Genomic DNA, 20,606 nt, shown 5'->3' with positions numbered 1-20,606 from the left:
GCTGGTTGAACCGTGGGGAATCCAGGTTAGAATTGGTCCCCTGCAATCTATGCTGGTTGAACCGTGGGGAATCCAGGTTAGAATAGGTCCCCTGCAATCTATGCTGGTTGAACCGTGGGGAATCCAGGTTAGAATTGGTCCCCAGCAATCTATGCTGGTTGAACCGTGGGGATTCCAGGTTAGAATTGGTCCCCTGCAATCTATGCTGGTTGAACCGTGGGGATTCCAGGTTAGAATTGGTCCCCTGCAATCTATGCTGGTCGTACCGTGGGGAATCCAGGTTAGAATTGGTCCCCTGCAATCTATGCTGGTTGAACCGTGGGGAATCCAGGTTAGAATTGGTCCCCTGCAATCTATGCTGGTTGAACCGTGGGGAATCCAGGTTAGAATTGGTCCCCTGCAATCTATGCTGGTTGAACCGTGGGGAATCCAGGTTAGAATTGGTCCCCTGCAATCTATGCTGGTTGAACCGTGGGGAATCCAGGTTAGAATTGGTCCCCTGCAATCTATGCTGGTTGAACCGTGGGGAATCCAGGTTAGAATAGGTCCCCAGCAACACTGTCAAGTCCAAATAAGTCAGCCTGACCTTTTCATCTTTTCATGTTTGCTTTTTTCAGTTTGTAGGCAATGCTGTGCAAAGGCTACTTGATGTAATCTATATTCTCCATCATGAGCGTTCCACAAATTATTAATTAAGAACTAATTAAGAACTAGGTAAAATAAAAATTCAAATCAATAAAAACAGATAATTAACATGATTAGTAGTCTTTTAACAAGAAAGTCCAACTTGATTTTAGGCGCTTAATAGTACAGCCCAATGTGATGCAACAACTACAACTACAACTACTACCACAACTCCTACTACAACTCCATCTCCTACTACTACAACTCCAACTCCATCTCCTACTACAACTGCAACTGTTCCACCTACTACCACCCCATCATCTACTACCACTGCATCAGCCCCTGCTAATGCAAGACATTCGTCAGCGGATTGTGGTGGGGTGAGCGGAACGAGCATGCAGACTGAGATTGACACCGGTTGCATTACAACTAGTTCTGCTAGTAGTAATATCGTAGACACTCTTACCTCACAATCTACTAACTCTTTGAAAACTACTGCTACACAGATGACTACTAATACTGCTGTGACACGTACTAACAAATCTGTTTCGAATGTTACTGCTACTGCTACTGCTTTGGAAAATGTTGCTGATGTGACAACTAATAATGCTGCTTCCTATGGTAAAATTTCACAAAGTGACAGACCGATGGTGTTAACGACTGTGTTTGCAAAAATAATATCAACATTGCATGAAAACACAAAAAAAGGGACATCCATGGACAAGACAGCCATTAACTCACTCAAACACACAACACCAAGAACCCAGCCTGATGACAGGAATGTCCAGTATCACATTGCCGATGGCAACACAGCTTCCAGGAAGTCTGGAATCGCAGGAACAGCAGCATCAAGTCTCTTGGAAGGTTTCCTGTGTGATGTAAATGACTATGTTTCTCTCAGTGTCGTAATATGAAAGTCTGCTTCAGTTGACTGTTTTAAACACACACCGACTCTGCAACAAGGTGGACAGTTCAATAGGCGTGCGTGCGTGCGTTTGTGCACCATCAGAGGAACAGATATAACAAGACCAGGTTCTTACAAATAAGAAGCAGCTGAAAAATATATTATTCCTGAATGATCAGTTGACCAGTCGAAATTGGAACATATAAACAGAAGTCCTGTTCGGTGCATGAAATACGGGTCGTTATACACTACCTGCTCGATAACGCATGGCCTGGATTGGTTGTCGTAGATATCTGTCCCCTTGTTTGCTGCACTCCTTCTTCTCAAGTTTTTCTTTATGGGATGTTTTGTTGTTCTGTTTTGTCTAGATGGATTAGTCACTAGCGTGTCTGTACAACTGTAGTCTGACCTGCCGGACACCTAAACACTGCTTGCAGACATTGCACATTGCAAGTGTGTGTGTTATGTGAACGCATAAATGCAACATCCTTTTCTTGTCATTTTAAGAATTATCAAATTTCAGAGTTTTAAGACATTGTTACAGCTGTTGGTCAGAATATTTGGAAAGTTGACACTTCGACATTCTCCAAATAGTGTTTCTGGAGGCTGTCTGACGATAAAAGTGGTTGTTTTTTAAATTTGGCTGCTCTGTTGCCCCCAAAAGGTTGACTCTTGACCGAAGTAGTGAATCGAAATCACATGTAATTGTTTGCCACATAGCATTCACATCCATCTCTGTTCAATTATTTCACTCATCTTCTTTGGTGGTTATGTGATGTTTTTGATGTTGTAGCACATGGGTGGAGGATATTACTGGATGCATATTTCGTGGCCATGACATTTTTATTTTTTTTGTATGAAAAAATTGGGTGTTCTTTATCTTCTTTTCAATAGTATACAGCACATCTATTGTGAAGCGGGGCAGTCGAGTAGTCGAGTTAAAGCGTTTGCTCGTCGAAGACTCGGGTTCGAAGCCCGACATGGGTACAATGTGTGAAGCCCATTTCTGGTGTCCCCCACCATGATATTGCTGGAATATTGCTAAAAGCGGCGTAAAAACCATACTCACTCTCTCACAATATTGTGAAGCAGACAGCCTGAAAATGTATCTTGACATGAATCAATGTAGGGGTGGGGATTTTGAGCCGAGTTGTGTCCCTTTGATTACCAGGATCTGCTAATGAGGGTTTTGAATCCCACATTCATTTGTGATCCTTTGGTCTCAGCACCAACCATACCCATGCTTAAGGGCTTCATCAAAGTGGAAAATATCTACAAGGTGCTTCACTTTGGTCTTACCTTATTCATTAAGCTTTTCTGACTCAAATGTCATACACTGAGTCTCATCCTTTCGGTGTGCCAGAAACTTTGATTGTGGGTTTGAATCCCAGATTCGTTCTGATTGTGTTTCAAGGTCTGTCAGCACCATTCTGTGCTTGTGGGTTTCACCAAAGTGGTAAAAGACAGAGGCCTGCATCACTTCACCCACTTCAACCACTTCAATATTTAACCGAAACGCTGTTTAATGCTGCATCACACAAAACTCACTCACTCACGCAATATCCAATATGAAATCCAATGGCTGCACATTGTGACACCTTCAACAGTCTTCTTGTAAAAACCGTCTTTGTTGCCTTCTACACTGTTCTGTTGTTTAACCTTCCATGTATATTTATTGTCTGATTGGAGACAGTTGATGGATAGGGCTTCAAGGTTTTCAGATATGATATTCAGGAATGACTACAAAGTGCGCAGCCGTGTTAGGGCCAAGGATAGGTTCCCAGTGCTTGTTGTCAGAGGGTGTAGGTAGGTTCCCAGTGCTTGTTGTCAGAGGGTGTAGGTAGGTTCCCAGTGCTTGTTGTCAGAGGGTGTAGGTAGGTTCCCAGTGCTTGTTGTCAGAGGGTGTAGGTAGGTTCCCAGTGCTTGTTGTCAGAGGGTGTAGGTAGGTTCCCAGTGCTTGTTGTCAGAGGGTGTAGGTAGGTTCCCAGTGCTTGTTGTCAGAGGGTGTAGGTAGGTTCCCAGTGCTTGTTGTCAGAGGGTGTCGGTAGGTTCCCAGTGCTCGTTGACGGAGAGTTGATGTAGGTTCCCAGTGCTCGTTGACAGGGTTGAGATAGGCTCCCAGTGCTCGTTGAGAGAGGTTTGAGATATGTTCCCAGTGCTTGTTGACAGGGTTGAGATAGGCTCCCAGTGCTCTTTGACAGAGGGGGAGATAGGCTCCCAGTGCTCGTTGACAGAGGGGGGAGATAGGCTCCCAGTGCTCGTTGAGAGAGGTTTGAGGTAGCTTCCCAGTGCATTGTGCTTGTTGGCAGAGGGGGGGAGATAGGTTCCCAGTGCTTGTTGACAGAGTATCATGTCGTCACCTTGCTGTATCGTTTCATCCTAGCTCCCAGTGCATTGGGCTTGTTGACAGAGAATTGAAAAATATCAGGGATCATTAATATTTTTGAGGATAGTTTTTGGACAGTGAAAACTGAACATAACATTTCATAAAAATATCCCCCAAAATATTCATGACCCAAAAGTTTTGTCCGCCAGTATCAAAGCGAAACACTGGTTCACGTAAATATATTCTCTTGATGATTTCCAAGCAAACATAGAGTTTGTTTTGTGTACATGTTTCTAACTGTTTCTGGAAAGGATATTTGTGAAATAAGAGCCAGTCCTGAGGCATGTGAAGACAGAAAACCAACAGCTGCACATATCTGGCTTCACTTGTATCCAGCTTATCCTGTTCTTTGCCAATCTTTCTCTACAAGTTATATGGCTTAGACTAAAATCTTTCTGGCAGCAAAACAATTTAATTGAATGACAACCTCTTGGAGTCATTTGTGTGTTCATAAACATGCTTATGGGCACCTTGTGTGTCTACGAATGTTTAGTTTCCAATGTTTGGATGGTTGCATGTAGTGTGTGAAGTAGCCCCCTGTGCTAGCAAAATTTCAGTCGAGCTGAAAGTTCTGAAATGCGCCAAGCCTGACTGGCTACTTTTTTTGCATGCACACCTCTCAGTTGATTATCATAAACATAAGTTTTACCATTTCTCTATCAATACAACCATAAAATATATACAAGCAATAAAATTAATGTCCTTAACGAAAAGATGTTGCGAGTTTAGAGTTATCCTCTTTCATCTTGTTTGGGTGACTTGTCACTGTAACAACGTGTATAACAAACATGTTTTGATTGGTTGTTATTTGTAGCTTAACCAATCATAAGCTGTGTTACTTAACAAACTTTGACTGCCAATGTCAATTATTGTAGGGATGAAAAATACAGCTAGCGAAATTTGAAACTGGCTAGTAACTTTTAAGGCCCCTGGTCAGCAGTACCTTGGGACTATTTCACACACGGGTTGCATGTATTCAAAGAAATTGTTTTGCTGCTATCTAATTTCAAAAGATAAGGACAGTTATTTATGCGACTAAATGCAGTAATTGCTTGGACAGGAATAACAGGATGTTTTTTCTTACTTCATTTTATTTGACAAAAGATTCATCTGTGGTGGGGAACTATTTTTTCTTATTATATGACTATATATTAATGATAACAAATTTCTTTCTTTCTTTCTTTCTTTTTTTTATAAATTCAAATATATATATATATTTATAGTACTGTGAGAGCCTACCAACATGGACTCCCTGAAAACAAGTGCCAAGCATGGGTTAACTTTCAGGGGTGGTCGGGTAGCCTAGTGGTTAAAGCGTTCGCTCGTCACCCTGAAGACCCGGGTTGATTCCCGACATGGGTACAATGTGTGAAGCCCATTTCTGGTGCCCCCTGCCGTGATATTGCTGGAATATTGCTAAAAGCGGCGGAAAACCATTCTCACTCACTCATTAACTTTCACATGCATTTGAATTAAGCACACCATATTAGCTATTGGTTAATTCATTAAATGTTTAGGGCGGTGAGGTAGCCTTGTGGTTAAAGCTTTTGCTCTTCACGACGAAGACCCGGGTTTGATTCCCCACATGGGTACAGTGTGTGAAGCCCATTTCTGGTGTCCCCTGCTGTGATATTGCTGGAATATTGCCAAAAGCGGCGGAAAACCATACTCACTCACTCACTCAATAAATGTTTTGTTAATTAATGTATTGAGGTAACTCAGATTAAGCTGGGGAATCATTTTGTAGAATAAAGCAGCTGCCATGTCTGAGGAGAGTTTGGGTGTACCACCGTTATTGCTTGTAATTCACCTTGTTATCACATCTTCTAATCATTACAATACACCTCTCTGCAAAAAGATCTGGGCTCACTTAGCGCTAAGACTATTGTACGCCTATGTTAAAGTATGGGAGTTACAATCATCTTAGCGCAATACTGTCATGACAGGGCCACATTTATTTATACGATTCTACTTACAGAAGTCAGATTTGGTGATATGAATGCTTTACTCACTCGTACCATGAAGTTAGAATCCTTTATGGTGATTGGCTGATTAGACAGTCCATGTGACCTGACCTCCAGGGGTCCACAGATCTTTATGCAGAGAGGTATCACATTAGAGTTAAAGATCCGGTGTAAATGAGATTGGGGCAGATGTTTGTATTTTACAGTAGTCAGGAGATAAGTATATTTCCAGTATGAGGTACCTGGATGGTTGTAGAACAGGCATCTGTAGTCTATGGTACTGTGAATCACTGCACTGATTTGCTGAGTGATGAACGAACTTGTTAATAACTGGGCTGTTTAATAACCTTGGATGTTTAGTATAGGGAGATATTTGATAAATACGGATGTTTTATAACCGTGAATAAATGGGGATGTTTTATAACTGTGAATGTTTTTCTTTTCCGCAGAATAACACAGAAGGACTATGCAAGAACCCCAACAGTAAGTGCTTTGTGTTTGGGGTTCCTAGAGCTGCCTCTGTGGTCTAGTGGTAGAGCGAAGGGTCCGGGGTTCGATCCCCGGCCGCGTCATACCAAAAGACGTTAAAAGATGGTACTTGTTGTTATCCTATTTGGCGCTCAGCATTAAGGGGCTAAAACAAGGACTCGTCGGCTCGGAGTCAGTATACTGTGTCTGGGTGGGGTATTTATGTTAAACTGCGGCATGGTATCTCAGTGAGCTAGCACTATAAATCGGCACCAGTCCAGACTAGTACAAGCAGACACACACACATGCATGTCGCTATATAAGTGCTATAATCTTGGACGTGATGTTAAATCCAATTTGTACTAGTCCGGACTGATGCCGATTTATAGTGCTAGCCCACTGAGATACCATGCCGCAGTTTAACATGAATACCCCACTCAGACACAGTATACTGACTCCGAGCTGACCAGTCCTTGTTTAAGCCCCTTAATGCCGAGCGCCAGACAGGGTAACAACAAGTACCATCTTTACACGTCTTTTGGTATGTCGCGGCCAGGGAATGAACACCGGACCTGTTCTATTTATAGTCAGAGCTCCAGATAAGCTGCGTATCTGCGTGAAATACGCATCAGAAATGCAGAAATACGCAGTAAAATATAATCCAAGCGTATGAAATACGCAACGAACATTACAGATACGCTACAAAAATAAAATTTGTGCGTATCATCAAAATATTGTGAAGTAACCCTGCGTATTTGATTAGCAAATCAGCAACTTATTTTGAAATTATAAACGGGCATTCCGTCAACCTTGCCAAACTCCACGATGACAGTCACATCATGATCATTTGCCATCACACTTTCGTGTGGAAGTATCGTGGTATTTTTGAGTCCTATAAAGCTCTCGAACCCACACGACACCAGTTTGCAGGGACTAGATGAATAGTGTTTTTAAATATTTAACTTAAATACCCACATGTGTAAAAACTAGTGGGTAACAGAAATTTGAATACGCAGATAGAATTACTGATACCCAATGATTTTAAAATGCAAGGGTAAAATACCCACAACACCAAAAGCTTATCTGGAGCTCTGTATAGTGTATTGCGATTTCACAAACTGACGATTCAAGGACCATGTGTACCTAATGCACTAAGTATCGATAATACCATAGGTATCAATGAATCGTTACAACCCTATTTGTGGCTCTATTTTAGATAAATGTGATGTCAATCTTAACTGCAGTGTGTTGATGACTTGTTCCAGATTTCCCTGTTGGAGCAGTGGTGGCCATCGTGATCCTCCTCCTGGTGGTGTTTGTGGGTGTAGGAGTGTGGGTGTTCTACGCTTACACACATCCTACGTCGGCTTCAGGGATGTGGCTGATGGAGGTAAGTCTGTGCTGTCCGAGACCTGGGTGTTGGTGTCAGATTGTGGACGTAAATCTCGTGACCCGTGAAGATTCTGGGGTAGAATAGGTCTTCAGCAACCCATGCTTGCTGTAAAAGGCGACTATGCTTGTCGTAAAAGGCGACTAACAGGATCGGGTGGTCAGGCTCGCTGACTTGATTGATACATGTCATTGATCCCAACTGCGTGGATCAATGCTCATGATATTAATCACTGGATTGTCTGGTCCAGACTCGATTATTTACAGACCGCCGTCAAATAGCTGGAATATTGCTGATTGCAGCGTTAAACAACAAACCAACCAACCAACCAACCAACCAACCAACCAACTTAAATCTAGTAAAGACTGAAAAATCAAACCTTCTGGGTCTAACAATGACTCTTACTGTTTTGTTTGCAGCATCGCCCAAGCCAGATGAAGGAAAAGATTGCCAACATCAAGTTCTGGAAGTCGAGCACCCCTACTGGCACGAAATATCAAGTTGAGTCCGAAGCGTGAGACTGTAGTAGCAAGGGGAGACCACTCCAGAAGATGATATTCTAACTATTTTACACTATGATAAAGGCCACAGTTTAGTTTAGTGGGTTGCATAAAGTAAGTAAATATCAATATAAGACATGTACTGTTGACAATAAGGACAATTTTCAGTATAGATTTCTAAATACTTATACATAACTGTCAAAGACAGTATTTGATCTCACTCTTATTAGCGTAAGAAAAGTTTCACGTGGGTGAGATGTATCATAGCAAGGCTTGGTAATAACAATGTGCAAATTCCCATGGAAATCATAATGAAGACCAACATTTAGGGTTTGGGAGCAGATTTCACAAGCATTTCCGCTGTGAGGTACTGCCCAAGGTCGTTTTGGTCCGTGTTTATGCAGCGCTGTGATTGCACCTCACATTGATGTAGTGTTACTGTATTGCTGTATCAAAGTGTCACCTTATATGGGGTGACTAATCAGTGTCATCTGGTTCATCTTGAACAGATTCTTGGGCAGATGTTTGTCACAAAGCCAGCAGGGAGCTCATGATCACCCTTCGGCCATGTTTTGTGCTCATCAGTTGCCATCTTTTCTAAAGAAAGACCAATTAATGCTCAATCGCCATTCATTGAACTTTCAATATTTCTTCATTTTTGTCTAACGATGGCACATTATGTGTGTCAGTGAAATGATTTCGAGGTTTAATCATCTTAAACCACACAAGTGCATTCTGATTCCTTTTTCAACAGTTTTCGAGCTCTGGGAACATATTTTTCGATATAGCTAGAACATGCATATTTTAGAACCATCTAACAAATATGGCCGACAGGTGTCCACCGCTACGCTTCAAGTGTACCTAATTATTTTATTATACTCTATTCTCCTGTGAATAAGCCTTTATGCGGGACACTAGAAGAGCTCTCTGCTGGTGACACAGATACCAGTGTTTTGTATCATATTTCTCCATCATGGGGTGCAAGTTGTTGTATATATGAATGTGTGTTGATTCCAAGATGAGGTAAAAATCTGTGATATTATCGACAATGAAGGCGATTACACAACATAGAGGTAGTCTGATGTTTCAACAATGTGAACATTTTGTTCAAGACATGAATCGCTTCACTGGAATGTTTTGCAAAACAATAATTTGCAGCGTAGCATTCAGTTGGTATGATAAATTTCTTATGAATCAGAAATATTTTTGGCTTTCTCAATTCCATGTTGATCGAGTGTTTTTACAACTAGTTGCAGGTTTAGGCCCCCAAATGAATTCTTATCTTATTTTTTACATCCTTTGCAACACTTCTTGCTTTTAGAACACATCAGAGTATATTTGAACGAAAGGTGTTTGTAAACTGCAGTTCGGTTTTAAGTTGATTTTTAAGAATTGATGACAAGACGAGTTGTTTTAAGAACTGTCACCTGGAACATTTGTTCCTGTGAAACTGTTCCTTTATCGCAGTCACAAGAATTATACTACTCAAAAGAAGTTAAAGAACACCCCTTTCTTGATATTACCATAGTTAATCTGTCCTGCATGACAGATAAGCTACAGTAATATTAAAGAAACATGTTGGTCCTTAACTTCATTGAGTTGTATGGATCCGCTTATAGAACAATGCCTGCGTGAAATGTCTATGCCATAATGAAACAATATTTTTATATTTAGTCTGCCTGATGATCTTGCTTCACCTTCAATTTTTAACTGTTTGTGACTTATGAACATATCAATTTTTTACCTATTTGCGCATGTTTTTGTAGATGTTATGAGGTTGTTCATCATACCTTGTTGGGGTTTATCTTACAAGGAACAGTTTATCCATGGCAGATCTGACCATTTTTTTATTTGCACACATGACACATGACGACATATGCCGATCTTTTAGCACTTTTTACAAACAACAGCAATAACTACAACCCCTAAAAAAGCAATGTGACAAAATTAAGTTTCTTTCAACCTCGCTGCATATTCACTAGAGACACTCTCAATGAAAATATTATATAGTACAAGGTGTTTTGTGTTACGAGAGACTTACAGTGGTTCAAGCGTTTGACTTGGCCCATGTTCGATCCTCGCCATCGAGACAGTGTGTGAACTCCAAAGTCACTCACTGACCAATGTGTACATGGCTACAGGAGACCAATGTCAACAAGGTGTACATGAATACTGCATTGTTTGTGTATATAGGGCAAGTACCTGTTATCAATAATGTATAAGGTGATTGTGGAATGCGACATACATATTTGTATAAATTGAAGACCCTTTTCTGCACTTCCTACCACAAGAGATTTCGATTCTCGTAGGTTGGAAATGTTTGTGTTAGTTTTTGTGTTGGACTGATGAGGATGACGAGAGTATTGTTTTCTTTTTGGGTTTTATTGACACTGTTGATCATTTTTTGTGTTTTTGCAATTCTACCACATTCCTATTTTGCTTTGTGTCCTTGACAAGATGTCTTGATTCGCCCCATAAGGGTGTCTTGATGCGTTCAGTGAAGGTTTTGTGATACACTTAACAAGATGTCTTGATACATTTAACAGAAGGGGTGTTGTAATACACTCAGTAGGCTTGTTATATTTGCCACACATATGAATCTCACCCTCCGGAACAAAGCTAACAACTCACTCACTCACTCTCTCACTCACTCACTCACTCACTCACTGAGGTAGTCCGAGTGTCTTATCAGAATTACACATAAGCTGCGTATTTGCGTAAAATACCCCTCAAGTCTATTCACGACCCAATTACTTAAACTCGCTTGTTTGAAAACATCACACGTAAATACCCAATGAAGCTTTTCAGCATGCATACAACAGAGCTAATTTCCGAAAGACAATTACGAGCTAATTTACTTTCCGAGTCAAGCCTATATTTAGAACCGTTATTTCATTTTAAAACATTACCGGTATTTCACTTTGGAAGGGGGGGGGGGGGGGGGGGGAGGAGGATCTCAAAATGCTTACCCATTTGAGGAAAAACGCAATAGATTGATGAATAAATGAGTGAAAAAATATTGGTTACCGAATGAAAAATGTAATAACCCAATTAAAATAGAAACCTTCAATTAAAAACTCATTTGCTCAAAATGTTATCTGGAGCTCTGGCCTCCTTCACTGGGACCGTCTATACAAAATTCACCAAACACCAAACAAGTCTGCATTTGTATGGGCTCTGACTGGTCGGCCTCATCATCAGGAATACCAGTCGCTAAACTGGACAGGTATTAGACACCAACTAGACAGGTATTAGACTCCAACTGGACAGGTATTAGACTCCAACTAGACAGGTATTAGACCAGCGTTGGGATTCTGACCAGAGCCCTTTTTCATGGAGAAATCTCAGCACTATGGTTGCCGTAAGTTTATGTTATTGGAGCTACGACAATCTTTGTGCTATGACTGGTGTAAATCTGTGAGACTGTGGGAGTTACGACATACTTAGCGCTACAAATGTCACAACTGTACATCAAACTGAAGGAGTTAAGACATTTGGAAACAGGGCCCTTCTGGTTACTTCCAATTTCTACACCTTCCCACCTGAAAGCTTTATGTCAGATTGGGTAGGTGGGTCAGGCTACGTGATTCAGCCGTTTGTTTGTCCAATGTCATAACAGCTTATATTTACACTCCATCATCGAACAATATCAACTCCGGATATTTCAACAATTACGCATAATCAATGTCACAGAGTCTGAAAAGTTTTTGGTCCCAGTGGTGTAAAGATAGGGGCCATAATATGATACATACTGCAGTACAGACGTTGTTATGTCAGCTTGATTCCATCGTTAGATACTGGGAGGTTGCTCTACTACTGGACATCCTCGAACAACTGGTGTTTTGTATCCAGGTACCGCCATTGTGAAGTGATTGTTCCGCAAAGCAGTCTCACCCTAACACTCAAACTGGATGATGTTGGAAATTTGCAACTGTTGTTCCGGAATAGCAGCAACATGTTTAGTTAATCAGTGGGGTGACGTATGCGGTTTATTCTAATAATACAGACACATTTAATATAAGTGGAGGGGCTTTTTATGTATGCAATGTTCGTTGGGATTAAGTGATAATTATTTCTTACATCTGAAATGTGTCAATGCAGTGTAAAAAGAAAGAAGCCTTGAGTTGCCAGACACAAGTGACAAACATCATGACCAAAAATCAAACTATCAAAGATTGAAATGTTGACTTTGATTATTGAAGCAACATCGTAATAATCCCACTTGTGACATCCTTAGCTTGTCAACTTGCCAACGATATCCTTAGTTTGTTGAGGATGTCCTAAGTTTGTCAGTTTGCCAACGATATCCTTAGTTTGTTGAGGATATCCTAAGTTTGTCAGTTTGACAACGGGGTAGATGGTTCAGCAACAAAGCACCCACCTCCCGATCAAACTTGTGTGAATCCCAGACAATTACATGATCTACTGTCTGTCTGTGTGTCCTCATGCCAGAGAGGTGACTATCCTTGTCGTAAAAGGCTACTAACGGGATCGGGTGGTCAGGCTCGCTGACTTGGTTGATGCATGTCATAGATCCCAATTGCGTGGATCAATGCTCATGATGTCAAGCACTGGATTGTCTGGTCCAGACTCGATTATTTACAGACCGCCGTCATATAGCTGGAATATTGCTGAGTGCGTCGTAAAACAACAAACCAACCTCATGCCAGAACTTGCTCAAAACATGTTAGACACAGACTTCCATGAACATGATGAACTTGTAGATGCATGTTCTCTACAGATGGCATAATTATGTTAAGACATTTTGAAGCAGCTGTAGGTTCATATTTCAAGTGTGTACAGATTAAGAAGCGACCAACAGAATTGTTATTATTTATGGAAGTTTACTCTGTTGTGTTTAATGTACTGTGTTAAGGTATTTATGAATGTATTTATAAGTGTTATAATATGTAAAAAGGTCAAGTTTGAAATGAAATTTGTTTTAGAATCTTCTTTTTTGCAGGTGGTTAATCTCATTTTAAGACTGGAATGATGTTATTTGTCGACTGAACTCTTTTTACTTGTACAAAGCCCATGTTTCTGAGTTTGTTACAGTCGACGTGAATGAGCTATGAGTTTGTGATCTCTAACACTAACAGCATATCAACTAATACTTTATTTTATGAGGCTGTATATATCCGAAGTTTTTACTTTCATGAAAATGTAATTCTTTCGTCATTTGCTATCAGTACAAAATGTTTGAATGTGTGAAGCAAAGAAACGCATTTTAGCCGTCCCGGAGATTTTGCACTTGGATGTTTGTTGTTTCTGGCAATAACTGTTTCCCCTTTCTCAAGTAACATGCTTCCCCCACATTTTAGACTCATTTTATTTACAGGTTTTGTATCAAAGTTTCCATTTGAAATCTGTATATCTTGCCGTGATAATCAAACAAATTTTGTTTGAATTTTAGTAATCCTGGTAATTATGTTAAACTGTCACCATGGTCACACTGGAGATCATTCATGCCATGTTTTGTTATTCAGATGTGTTATAGTTTGTCTGTAAAGAGCAAAGACCCATGGAACATTCAAGTCTGCAGCCTGGGGCTGCTCAACAGGATATCCTTATATAATTCACATGCACGACACGTACGTGACGACATAAGTTTGTATATAATGGACTAACTTGGATGTATAAATTCTTTGAAGATGATGTTATTTTTGTATCAATCTGAATTGTTGACGAGTGATCATATATGTGTTTGTCAAGCAAGTTTTTTAACACTCGTAGGCTACTGACATTGACTCAGTATGGTGACACTCATTGCTGGTGTACTGTTACAAATACTCATCAAGGGCTCATAGGCACCACAGTGAGGCCCCAACCATGTTTAGTTAGAGGCAGAACTGTTACAAATACTCAACTGGGGCTGACATCTAAGACAAAATTGTTATGGATGAGCAACTTCTTTATTACAATTGGGCGACGTTTCAGTGTAGATTCTAACACCTTTATCAAGCAAATAATTACCCCATGATATTGCTGGAATATTGCTAAAAGCGGCGTAAAACCATACTCACTCAATCACTTGCTGGGCACCTGGTGATCCAATAATCAAAAGGGGAGACAACCAGTCACCATCTGAGTCAATCGCAGTGGTTCACCAAACCATCGTTAAGCTTCTTTGAGTTGAGAGTGACGACTCCATAATTCAGGGCACAGCTGGTGAGCATAGCCCCATTAGCAGATGGTTATGTCATTCGATCAGGGATATCAATTCCTTTGTAAAACCTGACATCTAATCTGAATTCTTTTTAGAAATAAAATGTTTGTGATAATTTTGCATCAATAGCATGTGGCACTGGAGGATTGGTTCCTTTCACCTCTTTCTTATTCAAAATTAGTCAAGGTGTCAGATAATATTTTTCATGCAATCACATTAGACAACATGTTAGATATGACCTTGACAAATGGCAATCAAAGAAAGTTTGTTGTATATATTCTTTGCCAATGATGAAATATTAGTCAGTATTGTCATTACTCTGTTAGTTGTGTTTATTCATTCACCAGTTCAAAGAAGCTTACTTTGAGTTCTAAGGTCAGACTTGTTTTTTTAACTTGGTTTACGAATCCGACCCTCAAAAACTGAAACATTTTAATGTATATTTTTAAAATTAAAAGCAGTGTTTTTTTCATAAATCCGCTAACCAGAAATAAGTAAAATGTGAAAAATACTCAATACAAAGCATTCAATAATAATAACCATAATTAAAACATTTTGAAAATTTATTTTTTTACAAAATTGAAATCAATGAATTAGGACAAATCACAAGAGGTAGTAAATCATATATATTTGAAATTTGGAGTTTTTTAATTATTATTTTTTTGAGCTATCCGATCTGAATTTTGGGGCTACAAATCTGTAAACCAAACAAAAAGAAGTCTCTCCTACCTCAGTATGACCAACAAGTGTTGCTTGCACTACCATAACTACCTACCACTTGTAACCCTACGTTTGTGTGTGCTGATGGTACCGGTAATACTGGTGTCCCACGTGATGGCAGTCACGCCAATCAACATGAACACTGGACGAGAAACAGGTCTAGGATCATTGTGTCCTGTTACATATCGTACTGTAACTGGGAACATATGTAGCGGAGAGTTATTTTAATGTATATAAACAGACAAGATTGTGTATCCCGTCCATCTGGTGAATGTTTTGTACTGTGTTTTCCTCATGGGACTAACATGATTATCTCCCTCTATAAGAGTTATCTTCTCATGACATCCAATCAAGTTCTATCCTTTCAGGACACTGCACAAACCAGTCACCACAGAACAAAAATTTAAACAGATATTTTATGAGTTTGACAGAATGCGCCTGAATGTATCATTTTGAAGATGTATGGGCTTTCTTGGCATAGAATATTCAGACACCAGATTGCAGCTTATATTTTCAAGGGAAGATAACTCTAAAAGGGGACAAAATTCTTACCTATTCTCCCATGGTGACACCACCTTGTCACCAGATCCTATAGGAACAATACTAGCCTGTACTAGAATTATATGTACCATTGATGTAAGTACCAACACAACTTCTCTCCGACCTTTACAAGTCCAATAAACATTCATCATTATTAGCTATGCTTTGTTGTTGCTGACCAAGTGGCCTTGTCATCTAAGGCACTGCAAATCGCTGTGCAGAGTTGCATCCCTTTGGCATGCTGGAAACGTGACAATCATGTTAATAGGATAAGTGTTATTTGTTTTGTTTGTTTGTTGTTTAACGCCATACTCAGCAATATTCCAGCTATATGACGGCAGTCTGTAAATAATCAAGTCTGGACCAGACAATCCAGTGATTGACATCATGAGCATCGATCCACGCAGTTGGGATACGATAACATGCATCAACCAAGTCGGCGAGTGTTAAGTTAGTTCATCTGAACTGATTGCAAAAACCTTTGATTTTTCATGATTTATTCTGAAATATTTTGACCATGTTTGATAACATGATCTCTAGCCTTGGCCTTACAGGTCACCCAATATGTGTGTGTCTGCTTGTACTTGTCCTGACTAATGCCGGTTTTATTGTACCAGCTAGCCCACTGAGATACGTTGCTCCAGTCTAATATCAATACCTCACTCAGACACATTATACTGATTCCAAGCCAACCAGTCCTTGTTTAAGTCCCTTAATACCAAACACCAGGCAGGGTAATAAGTACCATTTCTAACGTCTTTGGTATGAAGTGCCCAGGAATCAAACCCTCGACCTTCCGCTCTCCGGACAGATGCACTATCTACAGGACCATGGAGGCGGTATTTAAGAACATAACCTTATGACAGTGTCAGAATACATGAAAATGACATGTTAAGTCAATTAGGAGAAAGTAACACTAAAACAGTCCCAAGCCTCCACCTCCGTTAAAGTGCAGTGCACTTCCGGTTTAACAACCTGGACCGTCAGTTTCAGCCAATCACACACACGGAGTGTTTCTTGTTTCTTGGTACAAGATGTCACTAACAGCCTGGGCTTGGTCGGGTACATCTTCTCGAGGCAAGAGAGTTAACTGACTATAAAAGTCCAGTTTCCACCCTTGCCGAACTAGGCTGGTATTATGGAGTTACATTTTGGCTGGACTAAAGAGACTATGCATAGTCCAATCAAAATCGCGCACTGAAATCGAAAATCTGGTTCGTAAACTGTTGTGCAGATTTCGATCAATTGCAGTATTTGCAAAGCATGGGCACCGCCAACTCGTCAGCAGATATTATTCCAAATCTTTTCATGGTTTTAATCAAGGTGCTCACGTGATTTGATGCATTTCGCGATGTAAGACCCATTTTATCACACTATAGATCTTGATTATCGATCAAATCGTCTTGACTGGGCGCCACCATTTTGTGTGAAGCAAACGCAAGTGATACGAGAGGTGGAATCTGATTGGTCCATAGGAGAGGCTAAGAAGGGACATAACTGGTCATAACCACTGGTGGCGCTATGATCGAGCCCAGTAATTCCAGCCTAGTTCGGCAAGGGTGGAAACTGGATTTTTAAAGTCAGTTAACTCTCTTGCCTCGGGAAGATGGGTCAGGTATACCAAGAGGCCGAACCACCTAAAGGATTACCATTCCGGTGAATTTGACCTTCAGTAAAGGTCGCTCAAAACCTTGCCACTTCAGTGCGGCACCTTAAGGTCATGAACCAAATAGGGCTGGGACGAGTCTAAATTTACTACCCAGGTACCCACCCCCCCATTACCCGAACCTACCCAGGTACCCGCTGTAGGTCACAAGAATTGAGTACAAAATGTCCGATTGGGAATTGTTTGATCGAAGCCCTGGCAAAATGTATTTAGATACACGTTTGAAACGATCTGGTCATGCATACACTGAAGTTGACTGAAGTTTAATCTTTATTCAAACATATAAAGGTCAGAAGGAATGTGAACATAAGTGACTTGTAGTGTAACTATGGAATTCTAGATAATGTTTGTCATTAAACAATATATCGTGACTAACCACAGGTCCGGAATTCAATGTAGCATATGCTACTCTTTGAAAGCAGATCACTGTGGCTTGTCATACATGTACGTTCAAATAATATAACAGGAATGTGTTTTTACTCTAAAACATGTCCCACCCCCTCATTAGTTCAAGTTGTTACTGTAAATGTGTTTGCATATCCGAAAAACAATACTAACAAGAGTTTGCCACAAACGTGGCTATATCCCCTGCCCCTGTTGCAGAATTTATGACATAATTAAATCTAAACAAACCCTAACCTTTTTTAACCGAGGTGGAACTTGTCATGGAAATTGTAAAAAAAAAAGAGAAGATTTTGCCACTAATGTGGCCAAGTCTCCAGCCCAGCATATGAAGTGTATATTATGTCAACAATAGTGAAATTTGATCACACAAACACATACATTTGAAAATATTCAAAATTTTGTAAGGTGTAAAAGGCAGCAGGGGAGCATCTACTTGATGTAAATGCAAAATATCCTGAAGAAACAAATTAAATGCTGCAAAACACAATTTCTATGAAGTTGAAACCTTCTCCACAAAAAACATGATGGAAGTACAAACTGTCAAAACCAGTTACTACATTTACTACTGAATTCATTAGGATGGGAGATTACAAGTCATGTTACCGCCACTCACTGCGAGGAATCAGGGTGCCATGCATGCCACACACATTTTATGTTGTGGCTTTTTAACAATTTGGTCATACCATGTGATATGATAAAGTGAAAAATAAAACAAGACAATATTATAAATGTGAATGTTAAAACTCTACAGCACAAAAGTCTTCATATCAATATGTGCTGAAAACTGTAAAAAGTTCCATAGAGAAGTATGCCATCTTATCGCACACTCATCTCTGTCATAATCAATGCAGAAGTAGGGATGATGGATTTGATAATGAAGTCATTAAACGAAAGTTACCCTCAACCATTATTGAGGCACATACGGACAACTTGGTAGAAGGCATGCACAGTTTCCCCTACTATGGGAAATACCTCAAACTAGGGGTCCGGAAAACTTAAAATCCCAATCGGACATTTGCATTAAGGCCACGCCCCCTAGCGTATTTTAGTAAGACCTTTCAAAAGTTACACGTATTCATAATATAACCAATAAAAACACTGATATACATGTTGTTTGTAGTTTTATTTACATGCATGAATTTAAGTATTAATAATAATGCCATACTTTTCCCGCATCATCTATCGACAGGTGGGTTTCAATATCTTGGCTATCGATACGTTGTCGCTGTACAAATGTCTGTTTCGTTTGCCCTTCCATCGTCGTAGCGTCAATCTAGGGTCAAAGTCCTTCAGTCTTGGACCGCAAATTGAAATTCGCGAGTCTGTCCAATGTTTCCATCGTCAAAGAGCATCTAAGTCAAGTCTCGATGAGGTTTTGTTTAGAAAAACCTCGCTCCCACTCTACGCTCGATACGGGCAAAATGCGTCCGATTTCCATTAGTTTCACTACATTGGGGAATTGTTCCGTCAATTTAGAAGCATAGGCAGTAACTAACATCTGTCCATATGTCAGTTGTCTGTAATTGTTGTACACCAAAGGCCGAAATATCCCCCATTCTCTCTCCAGAGCGTCTTTGTCAACAGGTGTATGTCCTTGTCTTCAGCTACCGTAATGGCATCCTAAAGTCGCTATACTCTCGTCCCCATAACTTGCCAAGTCACGTGTGTTGTCAGGGTGACCAGTTTGGTCAAGAGCACCAAATGTACTGTATAGTTCGTTGTCGGGGAACCCGTCCATTACATTGTCAACTAAAACTTGTACGCAGTCCCTAGCCCTATCAGTCAGTGTTCTGTCATGATGTGATCTTGTCATTGTGACACTTTCAAACTCGTCAGAATCGTCATTCTTTGCGAGAAATTCTCGTAACTTCGGTCCATATGTCGGTGTTTCGGTCAGGTACTGTCCCTTAAGTCCATCTAGAAAAGCGTCGATAGTCCTCCTCTTGTCACCGTAAGTCAAGTCACGTGTCTGTAAAGCCCTACTTACAGTCCCTATCATACCAAAAACGTCCTGTAGGAAAGCTGTCAAAAATCTTAATTTGTAAGTAGTCAATTGTCGCAGCAAAGAGTCTGCCATCATGTCCGTGTCACTGTTGTCCTCAAGCATGGCAATAAGGGCAGGCAAAGCTTTTGCACAGTTGTCTATGGCTCTTATTGACAGCCATCTCACACGATGCACCTCCGATGGTCTAACTTGAGTTGGTTGTTGGTTGGTTTGTTGTTTAACGCCGCACTCAGCAATATTCCAGCTATATGACGGCGGTCTGTAAATAATCGAGTCTGGACCAGACAATCCAGTGATTGATATCATGAGCATCGATCCACGGGTCTAACTTGAGGTTCGTCCAGTAGATCCTGCCACATCTGGAGGTTTGATAAGCACTTTGGCAAACGGTTGAAAAAGGAGCAAATAGTGTTCAATATACTCTCATAGTACGAGACCTCCTTCACTGATTTCGCGACATCAACACATGTCAAGGCCAGTCTATGTGCAACACAATGCATCTCAAACACAAAATGTAGGCACACAAAAAAACTTTATTATGACTTATAAGATTCCTTAAACAGGTTAAATGGGTATCAAGTTGAATTTTTTGGCATTTCAAAGAAGAATTCATTAATTTCTAAAAGTTCAACTTGTTGCCATGGAAAAATGAAAAAAATATAAATTTCTAAAATTTCTAAATAGTAAAAGGCACCAGTTCAGCATGTACCTGACAGACCTTTCATGAAAAAATATTGAACGGTTTATGAGTTATGCTCTGGAAACGAACCCTACCCTCACAGAACCCAAGTCCATCTTGTTGCCATGGAAACCGAAAGAATAAAAATTTCTAAAATTTCTAAATAGCAAAAGGCACCAGTTCAGCATG

At 40.2% G+C, this 20,606-nt stretch overlaps 1 protein-coding gene across 4 annotated transcripts in view; it reads left to right on the top strand.

Annotated features, from left to right (window-relative positions):
• The window catches only part of LOC124117124 (plexin domain-containing protein 2-like), a 138,947-nt gene extending 127,888 nt beyond the window's left edge, over positions 1-11,059 (top strand). For 2 of the 4 annotated variants that reach the window (XM_046478859.2, XM_046478858.2), the window contains 4 exons: positions 798-1,004; positions 6,328-6,361; positions 7,612-7,736; positions 8,156-11,059. In XM_046478859.2, coding sequence (XP_046334815.2) covers positions 798-1,004; positions 6,328-6,361; positions 7,612-7,736; positions 8,156-8,254 — 465 coding nt within the window. In that variant the 3' untranslated portion in view covers positions 8,255-11,059. The remainder of the gene's footprint in view (positions 1-797; positions 1,005-6,327; positions 6,362-7,611; positions 7,737-8,155) is intronic. The other 2 variants (XM_046478861.2, XM_046478860.2) reach the window with 1 other exon arrangement.
• The last annotated feature ends 9,547 nt before the right edge of the window (positions 11,060-20,606 follow it).

Source organism: Haliotis rufescens, unplaced genomic scaffold (genome assembly GCF_023055435.1).
Source record: "Haliotis rufescens isolate VD_foot unplaced genomic scaffold, xgHalRufe1.0.p SCAF_10, whole genome shotgun sequence".
Classification (NCBI taxonomy): Eukaryota; Metazoa; Mollusca; class Gastropoda; order Lepetellida; family Haliotidae; genus Haliotis; species Haliotis rufescens.
The sequence above is the reverse complement of the archived record's forward strand: the minus strand, read 5'-3'. Positions and strand labels throughout refer to the sequence as shown.